This window comes from Prionailurus bengalensis, chromosome E4, assembly GCF_016509475.1.
Source record: "Prionailurus bengalensis isolate Pbe53 chromosome E4, Fcat_Pben_1.1_paternal_pri, whole genome shotgun sequence".
In the NCBI taxonomy this organism is placed as follows: Eukaryota; Metazoa; Chordata; class Mammalia; order Carnivora; family Felidae; genus Prionailurus; species Prionailurus bengalensis.
This window is the reverse complement of record NC_057360.1, coordinates 7860005-7875026: the sequence shown is the minus strand read 5'-3', so window position 1 is coordinate 7875026 and position 15022 is coordinate 7860005. Positions and strand designations below refer to the sequence as shown.

At 40.4% G+C, this 15022-nt stretch overlaps 1 protein-coding gene across 1 annotated transcript in view; it reads left to right on the top strand.

The window, feature by feature from the left end:
* Positions 1–15022, top strand: part of WDR64 (WD repeat domain 64) — a 150295-nt gene that overhangs the window by 19109 nt on the left and 116164 nt on the right. The window contains exons 3-7 of the mRNA XM_043568636.1: positions 3723–3825; positions 5156–5259; positions 8701–8730; positions 9932–10042; positions 12750–12964. Coding sequence (XP_043424571.1) covers positions 3723–3825; positions 5156–5259; positions 8701–8730; positions 9932–10042; positions 12750–12964 — 563 coding nt within the window. The remainder of the gene's footprint in view (positions 1–3722; positions 3826–5155; positions 5260–8700; positions 8731–9931; positions 10043–12749; positions 12965–15022) is intronic.

The following is a 15022-nucleotide window of genomic DNA, read 5'->3' as shown; positions in this document are numbered from 1 at the left end:
CATGATTCCCTCATCTGATTCTGACACCAAAGCATAAGGTTGGGGAATTATTAGTATTTTACAGATGGGAAAACTTAGGCACAGAGAAATGAAAGAATGTGCCCGAGGTCACATGACCTGTAGGTTTAGAACCTGCATTTGGACCCAAGTGCTAGTCTAAAGCACCAGTGTGGCCCCTCAAAGGACATCCTCCCACACCTGTTCTCAGACATTTAACAGATATGTTCTCACTATCTCTGTACGAATTTCACCAAAATTACAAATTGAGTTAAATGGCTATCTGTAAACTGCTTTTAAAATATAGGTATCATACCACACCCACTGCTCATTCCCTCTCCCCCATCTCCTATCCACCCTCAGTTTGTTCTCTGTATTTAAGAATCTCTTGTGGTTTGCCTCCCTCCCTCTCTGTTCGTAACTATCTTTTCCCCTTCTTGTTCTGTTAAGTTTCTGTTAAGTTTCTCAAGATCCACATATGAGTGAAAACATAGATCTGTCACTCTCTGACTGATTCACTTCACTCAGCATAATACCTTCCGGTTCCATCCATGTTGCTGCAAAATGGCATGATTTCATTGTTTCTCATTGCCAAGTAGTATTCCATTGTATATACAAGCCAATTTGACAATAAATTATATTCATAAAAAAATAAAATTATAAAATTTTTTTTTAATTTTTTTTCCAACGTTTTTATTTATTTTTGGGACAGAGAGAGACAGAGCATGAATGGGGGAGGGGCAGAGAGAGAGGGAGACACAGAATCGGAAACAGGCTCCAGGCTCCAAGCCATCAGCCCAGAGCCTGACGCGGGGGTCAAACTCAGGGACCGCGAGATCGTGACCTGGCTGAAGTCGGACGCTTAACCGACTGCGCCACCCAGGCGCCCCAAAATTATAAAATCAAATATAAGTATCATAGACACATAGAACGTTGTTTCAAATTAGGTGACAACAGATATGTGTACAGTTCTCCTACCCCTGAGAAAAACTGGAATTCATCAGCACAGAAATAACATCATTAACATCATCATTTCACATTATTATCTAAAACTAATCTCACACTATTATCTGGAGTTAAATTGGATGCTAGTGTTTGTCATTTTTTGTTGTATTTTGCACAAATAATTTAAGTTATACTGAACTGCATTTTTATTTATTTTACTAATTGTTTAATGTTTATTTGGGAAGAGAGAGAGAGAGAGAAGAGTGGGGGAAGGGACAGAAAGAGAGAGAGAGAGAGAGAGAGAGAGAGAGAGAGAGAATCCCAAGCAGGTTCCACATTCAGTACAGAGCCTGATGCGGGGCTCAATCTCAGTAACCGTGAGATCCTTAGTCGAAATCCAGAGTTGGACACTAAACCAACTGAGCCACTCAGCACCTCGGAACTGCATTTTTAAAATGAAGATATGATAGAGAGAATTCTAAAGGTGCCCCCCCACCAAGATTCCTGTGCCCTGGTTATTCAATCACACAGTAATTTAGATACTGCCACAAAAGGATTTTGCAAATGCAATTAATGTTACTAATCAGCTGAATTAAAATAGGGAGATTATCCTGGGTTTTCTGTGTGGGCCCCATGTAATCACAGGAATCCTTAAAAACAGAAGTGGATGGCAAAGGGGCTTCCAGACGCGAGGGGGATTTGAGGGGCCATTGCTGGTGTGAAACGGAGGGCCCATGTCCTCGTCTGAAGAGAGGCCTCTGGGCACTAAATGCAGCCCCAGCTCAGCCAGCAAGGAAACAGGGACCTCAGACCAACTACCTGAATGAGCTTATAACAGATTCTTCCCACGTCTTCAATAAAGAACATGTCTCTATGGATATCTTGGTTTTAGCCCATCAAGACCCATGTTGGCCTTCCATGGAGCTATGAGCCACTAACTGGGTGTTGTTTGAAGTCCCTATGTTTGTAGTCACTTGTTTTGGTAGCAGCAGCAAACCGGGAGAAAGGGGAAAGGTGTCAAAATTCAAAAAGAGTGTGTCTGCTGTTACAACTACGGAAAACCAATATGCAGCTGTAAGAGCAACTCAAGTTCAACAGCAGTGGGAGGAGTTACAGCACTTGGAGCAGGAAGGTGGAGATGAGAAAAGCAAGACAGGGACTAAGAGTTATTTCCCATAATTGCCCTTCGGAGGTTTATGGTATTTGTGTTTTTAAGATGTGCAACATTTGAACATGCTGAAAGGAAGTCCGGAGAAAGGGAGAAAGAGGGACTGATAAGGGAAGAGGTGACAAGCTCTGAGGGTGGCATGGATGCAGAGAGCAGGTGGAGAGATTAGGACAAGAGAAACACATCTTCCTCTGAAAGGGATGGAAAGGAGAAAGGGCATGTCCAAACCCAGGTTGGGTTTGTACATAGGGTGGCAAGAAATGCTGGGGAAACTCTTGCCTGGGGCTTGCACTGTCATTTGAAGTGGGGGGTGAGGGCAGCTGTTGAAAGTGAAATGATGGTGGGTGTGTGTTTGGGACACGAGTGCAGCAAACTGGACACTGGTGCTGTGCACCATGAGCCAGATCAGCTAGAGAAGCACGGGATGACAGTCACCAAAGCCCCAGGAAGGTGGAGCTCCTCAACGATTGGTGGCCGCGTCCAGCAGGCTGGGAGGTTTTCTCTGGGGGTGACCAGCCCCAGTGGTGTGGGTGCAAGGCACACAAGGGGTCGTATTTACCCAGCAGTGGGGGTTCGATTCCTCCCTCTTCTCTCCTTCCTTCCTTCCTTCCTTCCTTCCTTCACTCCTTCCTTCACTCCTTCCTTCTTCTCTTTTGTCTATGTGTATCAGGTGCAGCAGAAACCATAAATCATATTTCAGAGTTACTCCAAAAAATAAAGCCAGAGAAATATTCTGTGTCATTAGTTTATTTGAATTATACTTCTGCTTATTCATAAGACAATTGAAGGAAGCTACCTAATTTTTCAAATTTCTTGGAATTACATAATTTGACAATTTATTCACAAATAAAGACTACTTTTCCTCCCCAGGATTCTTTCCTAGTAATTTATTTTCATGCCTAAAGACTAGGATTTGGAAAGGTTAAATAGAGAAACCGCACTGTCTCTTAAATGCAAAACTTCCCTGAGTAGGGATAAAAAACTTGCCCAGGAAGATTTATGGAAAATGGGCAAGAGTAGCCATTTGAGAGTGGCCAAATTCAATGTTAAGATTCTCAGTTGGGACCCTGTATGATGACGGCTGATTTGCCTTCCAGACAAAAGTTAGCTCCTAAAAGAACTATCAGTTTGAGCGAGGACACCAGCCTGGTACACCAATTCATCCATCAGAGAGAAGAATCAGGGGGCACCTGGGTGGCTCAGTCAGTTAAGTGTACGACTTCAGCTCAGGTCATGATCTCACGGTATGTGAGTTCGAGCCCTGCATCGGGCTCTGTGCTGACAGCTCGGAGCCTGGAGCCTGCTTTGAATTGTGTCTCCCTCTCTCTCTGCCCCTCCCCCCTCTGCGTCTGAAAAATGAATAAACCTTAAAAATTAAAAAAAAAAGAAAAGAAAAATCAGTAACTGTTCAAAAATCATGCACCATCAGCACATGGTGTGTTGAACATAATTAACTACCTTCTCTTGCTATGGGCCATGCACTGGCATTTATAAAGCAAGGTGTTGGCTATTCATCCAAATTAAACTTTAAATTTAACCAACATAAAATCTGTGACTTTACAGCCAGTTTTGAGATCTTCTACATGTTTACGTGTGTTGTTTGGCATTTTAGATCTTTGGATACTTCTCCTCTGAAGAAGATATTCTTGCTTCCCAGATGGATGAAGACAATTTGGTTTTCCTTGTTTCTAGAAAACAGCGAGTTGTCGTTTCAGGTGATATTTTTAATTTCTTTTGCAAATCAATATGGGGTTTAATATTTTCTCAAAAGTAAATATTGAGAGTAAAATAGAAATTGTACCTGAGGTTAGGTTTGAAATATGATCATTGCTCTGAAGGACCCTAAATAAAGAATGTTGGGGGGAAATAATTCACATTTTTCTGGAAAGGTTCATATCTCAAGTGAGTGCAAGCTCTGTACGATGGCACCTCAATACTGTATGCCCAAGCACAAGATGAAATCAAATTTCCTTTAAAATTTTCTTAAATTTCATTTTTTTTTAGTAATTAGAACTCCTTCCTCCACTTCCCTTAATTATCACATGGAAGTTTAACCCTATATCTCTAAAACTGTGAACTTGGGCCAATCACAGAGGAGGGTCATCTCAGCATAGAAGTCTCAAGAACATACGTCATTTCTTTTTAAATTTGAGCCTGGGACCCATCCCTCCCCACTGTTGACACTTTGGGTTTTCTTTCCTTTCTTCCCTCTGGGGAGGAAGAAGCCCACAAGGAGGAAGGCAAACCCCAGAATCTGCCCCTGCCCTCCATTTCATCCCAGACATTCTGAGATGAAGCATGTAGTCTAAGTCGCATCTGGTGTCTCTTTAAAAAGCGCCTGAACTTTCTGCAGTCACTTGTGAACCAAGCCCACCTTTGTCTTCCAACCTTCCTCAGCCCGACCCTTGGACCTCACCAGAGCCCGTCATCAGGCCATGGAAACGATCATCAGACAACTGAAGCTAGGCAGCTGTCCCAGCTGCATATATGTGGTTTTATCAATTCAGTACACAGGCAAAGGAAAATGAAAGCGTCCAACTTTGTTTTCAAAACAAAGTAAAAACTAATGAACAAACAAAGAAAAAACCCTTAACAGTATTAAAGTGGTGTCATTCTTTTATGCTGGAAAGCCCGAGATCATATTAGACGTTTATTCTGTGTAAACCATGAGGGTGACAGTTCAAAGAAAGGATTCCTGAAAGATGTGGAAATCTCAAAACGGAATGATTCCAAAAGATGTTTGGAAAACACATTCTCTGTAAAATATACATTTTCTGTAAAATATGTGCCAGGGCCATGAGCATATACACATTTTCTCTGGGAATCCATGCACCACATTGAATTGGAAAGGGTTACGGGTTCAGTTTAGTATCTCTGGGGACAATTAAAAAGTAACACTTGCTGGTTTTTATGGTTTCATTCTACTTTACTTTTTCAGCAAAAAGGTAAAAAAGATGCTTTACTCTTTCTTTAAAAACAAACCTAACAAATTAGTTTTAGGATCTTTAGTGCTGGGAGATGAAATGAATATTATGTTGTTGACAGGTAGTAGAAGACGGGATGTGATTAAATGCATCGTCAAGATCCCTCAGTTCGATTTACTAGTAACAGCTTCTCAGAAAGGATTAATAACAGTCTTTAATAGCCAGGTAATTTGAAAGTTGGATTCTTCCCTCTTCTCTCCCTTCCATCCTTCCTTCACTTCCTTCCTTCCTTCCTCCTTCCCTTCCTCCTTCTTTCTTTCCTTCCTTCCATCCATCCTCCTTGCTTCCTCCCTCCTTCCTTCCTTTCTTCCTCCTTTTGTCTTTCCTTCTTTCCTTCCTTCCTCTTTCCTTCCTACCTTTCTTCCTTCCTCCCTCCTTCCTTCCTTGCTTCCTTCCTCCTTCCTTCCTTCCTCTCTCCTTCCTTCCTTCCTTCCTTCCTTCCTACCTACCTTCCTTCCTTCCTCCTTTTTTCTTTCCTTCCTTCCTTCCTTCCTTCCTACCTACCTTCCTTCCTTCCTCCTTTTTTCTTTCCTTCCTTCCTTTCTTCCTTCCTTCCCTCCTTCCTTCCTTCCTTCCTTCCTCCTTATTTCCTCCCTCCCTCCTTCCATCCTTCCTTCCTTCTTCTCTTTTGTCTATGTGTTGTAGATACATATGTATCAGGTGCAGCAGAATCCATAAGCCATATTTCAGAGTTACTCCAAAAAGTAAGCCAGATGTCACTAAAATAAGGAGATTGCCAAGTTTTGGGGCAATTGCTGAGATTTTGGTAACTGCATCTGGCAGTCTTCCTCAGGAAGTCTTACTGAACCATGTGGCATCAGCACAATTAAAGGATGATCCTGCAAAATTTCTCAGATAAAATCAGAAAAATTCACAAGCCACGTGATTTTGTCATAATCTTAACAAGTACAGAAGGTCCCAACAACAACCTTGGACGTGGAGTTAAAAGGTGGCTCATATTCCGGCTCCTCTGTTTTACCAGCTATGCTGTTGAACAGGAAACTTAATGAGCTGGCTGACATGTTTTCATGTCTCTTTCACGTTTACAAAATGAAACACCCAGACAGGTCTTCCCTCCCTCGGAGGGCTGTAGGGGAGGTAAATGAGATAATGAACACAGAAGCACTTTATGAACCATAAGTACCCCTGCTCCTTACAATTATTGTCACTCAGTGCTAAATTTGTAGGTTTCAGGCTTCCACTTTCAAACGAGGAGAGATTTTATTGCAACATATAATGTTACAGACTACACAGTGTTTCACTATAACATTGAAAGGAATGGTGTGAAATATCGAAAGCAAATAATTCCACCTATTGGTTCATTTTCAACTAGAGACAAGCTTTATACGAGTAGAATATATTTAAAAGAACCATCACATGATTACAATTTCAACAGTAGTGGTTAGCCCTTCCGTGATCAGAGCAGCTGGGTTCTGGCAGTGGAGAAGGCTGCCGGGTCCCTGAGGAGGTGTGGTGGCAGGTGCCTGGTGGGGGATGCGGAGCTTGGCTGCCCTGCCCAGCAGAGCCCTTGTCATCTGGCACCTGGGCATGTTACTTACTACCTCCACGCCCGACTCCTCTCAGAACCTGAGAACTTTTCTCCTGAGGTAGCTATGCTATCGGTAGGAGTTAATACATACAAAGTGCTTGTTTGGCATCACTGTAAGCGCTCAGGAAGTGTTGGCTGTTACGATTATGGACAAATAGTGTGAAAACAGAAATGGATTGCCTCATATAAATAGGAAAGCTTTTCTCCACCTCTTTTTCTCCCTGGTGCCTTCTAACTTTTTAGCTTTGCTTCCTCAAAAATAGAGCAAGATGATACGTAAAGAAGAACACGAGAAGGAAAATAATGAACTTCATAGTGAAATAGTTCAGGATTATGTGAAATAAGTGAGGCAGCATTTTCATATTTGCAGAGACATCACACCCATACATGCATGCATGTGAGCACACACACTCATTCACACGTTTGTAGATGAACACGTGCACACTCACAAACATGCAGACGCATCTGTTTCTTACAAAAACCATGCAACTGGAGAGAAAAATTGCTTAAAAACTAATTTTTTTAAAGATTTGATACACCAAGAATAAACAGCATTTTTTTTTTAATTTTTTTTTCAACATTTACTTATTTTTGGGACAGAGAGAGACAGAGCATGAACGGGGGAGGGGCAGAGAGAGAGGGAGACACAGAATCGGAAGCAGGCTCCAGGCTCCGAGCCGTCAGCCCAGAGCCTGACGCGGGGCTCGAACTCACGGACCGCGAGATCGTGACCTGGCTGAAGTCGGACGCTTAACCGACTGCGCCACCCAGGCGCCCCAAGAATAAACAGCATTTTGAAAGTTGCATGTTTTACAAATAGGATGACACATTCTGTGAACAAAATAATTGGTAGGGTAGGTCACAGGAGTAGTTTATTAAAAGGTAGTCATTAATAATGCAAACTATCTCAGAATAGGTTAATCCATAATTTAGGCTCAATGTAAAGTACAATAAACACAGTTAAGGATTTTCACGATGCTCTCTAGAAGGGTTGGTAATATAGCCTGCAAATGTCATTAATAAAAATTCCTGCCAAAAGGCTGAATTTTAAAAATTCAGAAGATATTTATAAGGGTTATTGAACTTTTAAAGATGATAAAAGAAATTTAAACACATGCTTTCCACTAAAGATAGAGGTAGAGAAATAGAAGAGGAACACCACGGGTGTTCTGTTCTCTGCTCACCAATTTCCTGAGGGCACTTAATTCCTCCCATCTGGAAAAAAAGTCCCGGTTGGAAAAAGCCTCTTTGAACTCTTCAGATGAAAGAGAGTGTGATGACCGTGACTAACAGTTTTAGTGATCTAATTTACTTTTCCCCCTTTTCACGTCTGTTCCTTCTGGGCAGCCATTTTCTGTACTTTTCCCAAGACCACATGACCATGCAAAAGATATCAGGTCATTAATACACTTCAAATACTTACCTTGACCTTGAAAGCGATTAACATGCCCTAAGGGGAGATGAGTCTGATCAGGTTCATTATAGCTCTGCAAGGACTAAGTCTATGATTCTCAACCAACACAGTACAGGGCATAAGATTCATGCAATAGATACTTAACCCAGTAAAAGAGGAAGCACACGGGTAGAATGTTCCTAAGTCTCTCAGGAACCTGAGAGACAACTTTCAAATGAAACAGTATTTCTCTTTTCCAATTCAAGCTGTATTCATATTGACCTATTTAGCATTCCTTTGGACTACTCTTGACATTGCTGTTAGTATTATTTTGCATTCCCAGTTTTTGATATCCAGTGTTGCTCCGAATAACTAAAGAATGTAAGGCAGTCTGCAAACAGGGAAAAAACATCAGTACAGTGTGAGACTCTACAGGCACAGTCAACAGGCTTTAATGACAAGCCACAGAAGCACAAACTGTGCCCGAAGCAAATAGTGAATTCTTCCACAGAGCTAGGTTTTTAGGGGAAAGGAGGAAATGCACGAAAGGTATACATGACAAGAGAGAGGAAACTGTGGAGACAATGTGTTGTTTTAAAGCCAAAATTCTCCATTTTAATTGTAGTGTCAACTAATTTTCATTATTCTCTTCCTTTGTTCATAGATGAGAGTCCAGACCAGCACCACTGTTAAGGTGAGTACATTTTATAAACTCCCAATGCAGTCAGATTTGGGGCTGAGGGCATGGATCCTCGATAACTAATCACAAGCTCTATGCAGTGCCAAGTAGGCCCTAAGAAGATGTTTTCGTATTGTATGTCTATTGACTAGGACCAAAACTAGACCTTGAGCAACAGCAGAGGACCCTCACCTTGCTTCCTGAAGTTAAATTTATTTCAGAGAAGTGTTCAGAGACATCAGTCCCTGGAAGCTTCCATTTAAAAGCCTCACCAAAGTTTTTTCCGGGCAGCTGCTATTGAGGAATGTAAAACCTGGACAAAATCCAAGCTGTGAGAACAACAGGGAAATGGCCAAGGGATATAATTTGAAAATATTGCATTGGAAACTCGAAAATAGCATTGAAAACTTTAGTGCAACTTGTAATTTATTTAATCCATATCTCTAAGTGGAAAGTGACCTTGTGGCGGTTGTAAAGCTATGATGAGCTGGCTTCAGAGTCGCACGATGGCTTTACGAGAGATGGGGACATGTCTGCCTTTCACCCTGCTTATAAGCACTGAATGCCCTGAACTACACCGGATGGAGCCATGCCGCCTGGCAGAGGAGCCTTTGCTTCTTAAGCTGAAACAGCTGTTGGAATCCCTAAAGCACGTCTGGAAGGCAGTGCCCAGCACAAGTAGGCACTCATAAGCGGGAGCTGTTGTGCTGGCTTTGTCCTGTGTCTTTGACATGACAGATGCCACCTGTGCCAACTTGGTGACTTTAGGCAACACAAGACAAACTCATTGGACTCAACTTAGTTATTGACCAGATGATCACTAAGCTCTTTTCTGGCTAAAAATTGTATGCATGGGGACAGGATCAGAGAACTGGCTTAACTTGGGCTCCCCGTGTCCCCATGAAAAGGTGTTCTCATGAAAGTAAAGAGTGCTCACAGATGCCTGCTCTGTGGGTGGCTCTGTGCATCCAGGGAGCTGCAACAGGCATGAGCTCATCATTCTCACGCTGATGGTGCTGGAAAACTCAAGAGTCAAGTGTGAAAGATGAGAGCCTCTCTTCCAGACATCAAACCAGAGATGTTGCAAGGCTCCCCTGCAAATACTGGGGCAAAGTGAGGCTTAAAATGGAACTAACATACTCTTTAGTAACCATCACCAAGTGATAGACTAAAACATATTATGTCCTCCTCCCCCAATTCTGTGTTTTCCTACCAGGACACCTCCTGGATCACAGGATGTGATTACCTCTCACAGCTGAAAAGAATTGTTGCCACTACAGAAAGGACCATCATTGTCTGGGATTATAAAGCTCAAGGCAGTGGCCAGGTACTGTGCCCAGAAAAATACTCCTGGTCCTGAGGTTGTCTTTTCCATCCTGGTAGGATATGAGCTATCCACTTCCTCTACTGAATGTCAGTTTCCTCATACATAAAATGAGGCAGTTTAACTAATCAAGTTCATCATTAAACAAGTTCAGCATTAATATTCCGTGAGTCTAATTAAAAAGGAACATTCTTTTCATTTAGTGCGGATTTAATTTGGTGAACAAAATAAATAATTTTGTCTTCTTTTGTTTTTGAGAGAGAGAGAAGCTGATTCGTTTCTTCTTTATACCCCTCTCTGAATTCAAGTATTAGCTTTTTGATTATGCTCGTGTTATCAGGTTCATAGCCCTTCTTTCCAGTTCAGCTTCATTTGGTAAGAAAATTACTAAAAATGAAGTGACCAATTCTGGTAAAATATCTAAGGGGGAAGATGTCAATATTATCCCTTCAGTGGACTGAAATGTTACCATTTAAGCAGTTTACAATATTTATTGAGCATTTGCAGACATATAGAAGTAATGAACACATTCCCTGCACTCAAACAAAACTCAGTCTTGAAGGATCTCATGAAAAAACATAATATGTAATACAATGATGCAACAAATTATGCATTAAAAACAAAAACACAAGGGCCATAAGAGTTTGGGGAGAGGCAAGATTGTAAAAAATGCCCTCGGGAAGCAGGATCCTTTGAAGGATGAGGAGGATTAAGAAATAATTAGCCTTCCTCTGTGCCTTACTTGTCCCTAGGCTCAGTGGAAAACTAAACTTCTCATTCTTGTCCCCATAACCAGCTAGTGATGCCAGGATGACTTTAAAGAAGATAGGTTCTTGCTTCATGTACTTTATTATGTGATGTGTTAGGTCTCATGTTCTGCAGTTTGATTGCAACGTCTTCTCTGTCCAGTTCTGTCCAGTTTTCACTCCTGTTTTCCACCCCATAGAAGCTTCCAGATCCTTGAGAGCATCTTCCACTCTCTGTCCCCTTGCCTCCTTCTCTGCCTTCTTGTCTGCATCACCTGGATGGATCATCTGGGCTAAAGCCATCCCCACCCTCCATTTTCCTAAATCCTTTGAAACTCTAGTACTGATAGATGTGACAGCCTTTCTCTGCTTCTTCATGGTGGCTAATACCTCCTGGAGAAAAATACGAAGTCATACTGTTTGGCATCACTACAATTCAGGGTCTGCACACTCATCTGAAGACTCACTGGCTTCTGTCAACCTCTTTCTTGCCCTTGCAAATCACTTTCCCATCCCTGTCAATATTCCAAAAGGCCATTATTGTCCTCAAGCTCTGTCCCTTTCAGCAGATGGACTTGCCCCTATTTTCCTGAGGAATCTGAGTCTATGAGGCTTATCCTCTTGTAAATTCTAGCTCTCCCACCTACAGCTTTAATGAGGACATTCTACTACCTTTCTTTCTTCCTTCCTCTCTCTGGGGGCAAATATCCCATCCCCTACACCCTCATCCAGGACAAGGCTCTTTCCTTTCTATCTTTTTTTTTTTAATTTTTTTTTTCAACGTTTATTTATTTTTGGGACAGAGAGAGACAGAGCATGAACGGGGGAGGGGCAGAGAGAGAGGGAAACACAGAATCGGAAACAGGCTCCAGGCTCCGAGCCATCAGCCCAGAGCCCGACGCGGGGCTCGAACTCACGGACCGCGAGATCGTGACCTGAGCTGAAGTCGGACGCTTAACCGACTGCGCCACCCAGGCGCCCCCCTTTCTATCTTTTTGACATTCAATTCTCCTTCTAAACCATTCCTTTCAACCACCTCTCAATCTTTCTGTCAACCAGTTCATATCCCAGAACAAAGGTCACCTTCCCTGACTATGGGACCTACAATGGCTTCTCCAGTCACTATCACAGCACCCTGCTTTATTTCCTCAGTGCACTGCCCATGATCTTAAATGATCTGCTTCTTTATACCTGTATTCCTGCACTAGAATGGTAGCTCCACAGAGTCAGAAACTTGTCTTGTTCATGCCCACATGGCCCATGCCTACAATAGTTCTTGGCACATTGTAGTTGCTCAATAAATATTTGTTGACTGACTGAATGAAGCTCTAAATATATTCAAGTCTCACACATTCTAAATAAAATAAAACAAAACAGATGTTTTAATAGTTTTTTGTCCCCTCTCTCTTAGGTAGATAGAGAGTGAATTCTGAGAGAGCACTCGATATATAGCCCAGTGAACCCAATCCAATAGCCCAGAGTCAGCTTGATAAATGCTTGCTGACTATTTCTGGATGAACTTGGCTGTTAGGATATGTTTTTCCTGATAACTCCTTGTAAAATAATTGGGGTGTTAATACTTGATTTTCCTATTTACCATCCAGTTTTATGTCCCTGGTCTTGTAACACCTCAACCTTGTTACTTCCCATAAATTTGCCATACAAATTCAAGAGAGGGACAGGCCCAGTAACACCACAGAAAATCTCATTACATATTGAGCCAAAGGCACCTCACCCTTTTCCCTACAAACTCCCCAAAAGCAGTGATGGGATCATGGTCAATGGTCATTAACTTTTACTTGGTTAACTTTGGACATTTTTTTTTCAAGTTTCTTGAACACCATGGGAGTATCTAAAATGAGAGACATCAGAAAGTAAAACTTGTATCAAATAATAGGGCAATAGTTAATATGTGGATAGTAGGGCAATGTAATAACTTATTAAAAGCATTCTTCTGTTCCTAGGAAAACTATTTTGTCATAAAGCCTGTGGATCACTGCCTCCTTTGTGTGTGCGTAGTGTCTCTGCCTGACCAGGTCTGCCGAGATGACATCCTCTTGGGGGATGATGGTGGTTTCGTAAACAAATTCACAGTAAATAGTGATGACTTTGGACTGAAGCAGGCAAAAGCCAAAAAAAAATTACAAAACCAAGTCTTAGACTCAAAGAACTTTAAAAGGTAAGGGTAATACACGGGCAGCTCAATTGTTTTAATATAGACTGTGTTCAAGTATTTATATAGTGAGCACAATGTGCTAGACCTACCGTGGTAGAGATCTAAAATGCCAAGCTGCACAACAAATGCCTCTTATGTCAAAGAACTTGCAGTGTAATTGGGAAGAGAAACGAGAAAATAATTAGCCCCTGAAATTTCAATTAACAATAAATCTATAGGTAATTGAATAAACGAAAGAGTTAAGTGAAAAAATTACATCATGAGAAAACTATAAAAGACATGTATGACTGTTTACTAGCACTTGAATGAAGAAGAGTATAAACATGAAAGCAGTGAATGTAAAATTCGAAGAAAAAAATTGGATATTTGACAAAATCAAAATTTCTGGACATCAAGAGATAAAATTTTAAAATAAGCTAGCATAAATATTTATAATAAATATGACAAATAATGGGCTAATACTCTTTAATAGATGTTGGAGTTTTATTAAAAAACAATAATTCCCTGAGAAAAATGGTCAAAGACTATGACCAGATAATTCACACACAGGCACTCACAGTACAAATACTCAATAAACATTTCAAAATGGTCGTCAGGCAAAAATACTAACAATTATGTCCAAGTGATGAGATTATAGGTGATTTTTATTGTCTTTATAATTGTGTTGTCTTTGAAGTTTTTAGAGTAAAGCATATATTACTTTTATTAGCAGAGAAACAAATTTTGTATTAAATATATCCTCTCTCTTAATCAAAAAAGTACAACTTAAAATAAGATACAAATTCTCATTTATAAAATTGGAAGAGATTAAAAATGGGGGAGATTTTATGGATGGGCATTCTCCCACACTATTGGTGGTAGAAAGTATGAGTTAGATCCCTTTCTGGAGGGAAACTTGAGCACACACATCAAGTGTCTGCATAAACCTTTACACATTAGGATCCAGGATGTACATGTGTTTAAAAATAAAAGTATGGTTATCACAGCATTATTCCCAGCAGTAAAGTATCTAGTGTCCAACAATGGAGGAATGATTAACTTAAATGATTAAGTCAGTTCAATACTGTATAAATGTGTAAAAGCTCTAATACAGTTTCTACAAGTATATATTTACATATTTTATAAATATGTCCACATAAATATAATACACTTATATGTAAAATATATTTTTTGTCAGACTCCTGTTTTTTGTCAGGTATTTAAAGTATCAAGAGCATTCAGTAAATCATAGTATTATAGTAGGGAATGCCATGCACTCCCTGCTTGTTTTTTGGGTGTGGAGCTTGGTTTTGGGTGTGGAGCTTGGTTTTGGGTGTGGAGCTTGGTTTTGGGTGTGGAGTATTGGTATACCTAATATAATATTAGGTAAAAAAATTAATTTTTCTATGTACATATGAATTCAGTTTTATAAAAAAACACATAGATGTGTAGTATATTTCTATTTAGGAAAATATTGAATGTAAATATCTCAGTATATTAATAATGATTCTCTGTGGGACTTTGAAGAGGTGATTTTTATTTTCCTCTTTATGTTTTTCTACTTTCTAAATTATGCAATGAAAATTTTTCTTTTCTTTTTTTGAGAGAGAAAGAGGGCACAAGTTAGTGGAGGGCAGAGAGAGAGAGAGAGACAGTGAGAGAGAAGTGGGGCTTACCTGAAGCAGGACTCGAGCTCACCTATGTGGAACTCAAACTCAGGACCTGTGACATCATGACCTGAGCCAAAGTCAGATGCTTAGCAACTGAGCCACCCAGGCACCCACAAAAATTTCTTTTAGAATAAGAAAAATAATACTTTTAAAAATACAGGATTATATTTTGTCGTTAATGTAACAAATATCTTATCCCAGAGTTAGAATATGCAATTTAAATCTCAAACTATTACAATTAGCCAATTTCTTAAAAAAAAAAAACAATTAGCCAATTTCTGAAATCCTGATAATGACACAACAATGAACAATCTGGCTCCATTTTCCATTCTTCATATTACTTAGTTGCACAAAAGTATTAGAATCTGATGGGGAATTCCTAATATGTGATGTGCTACTGTATACACTATCA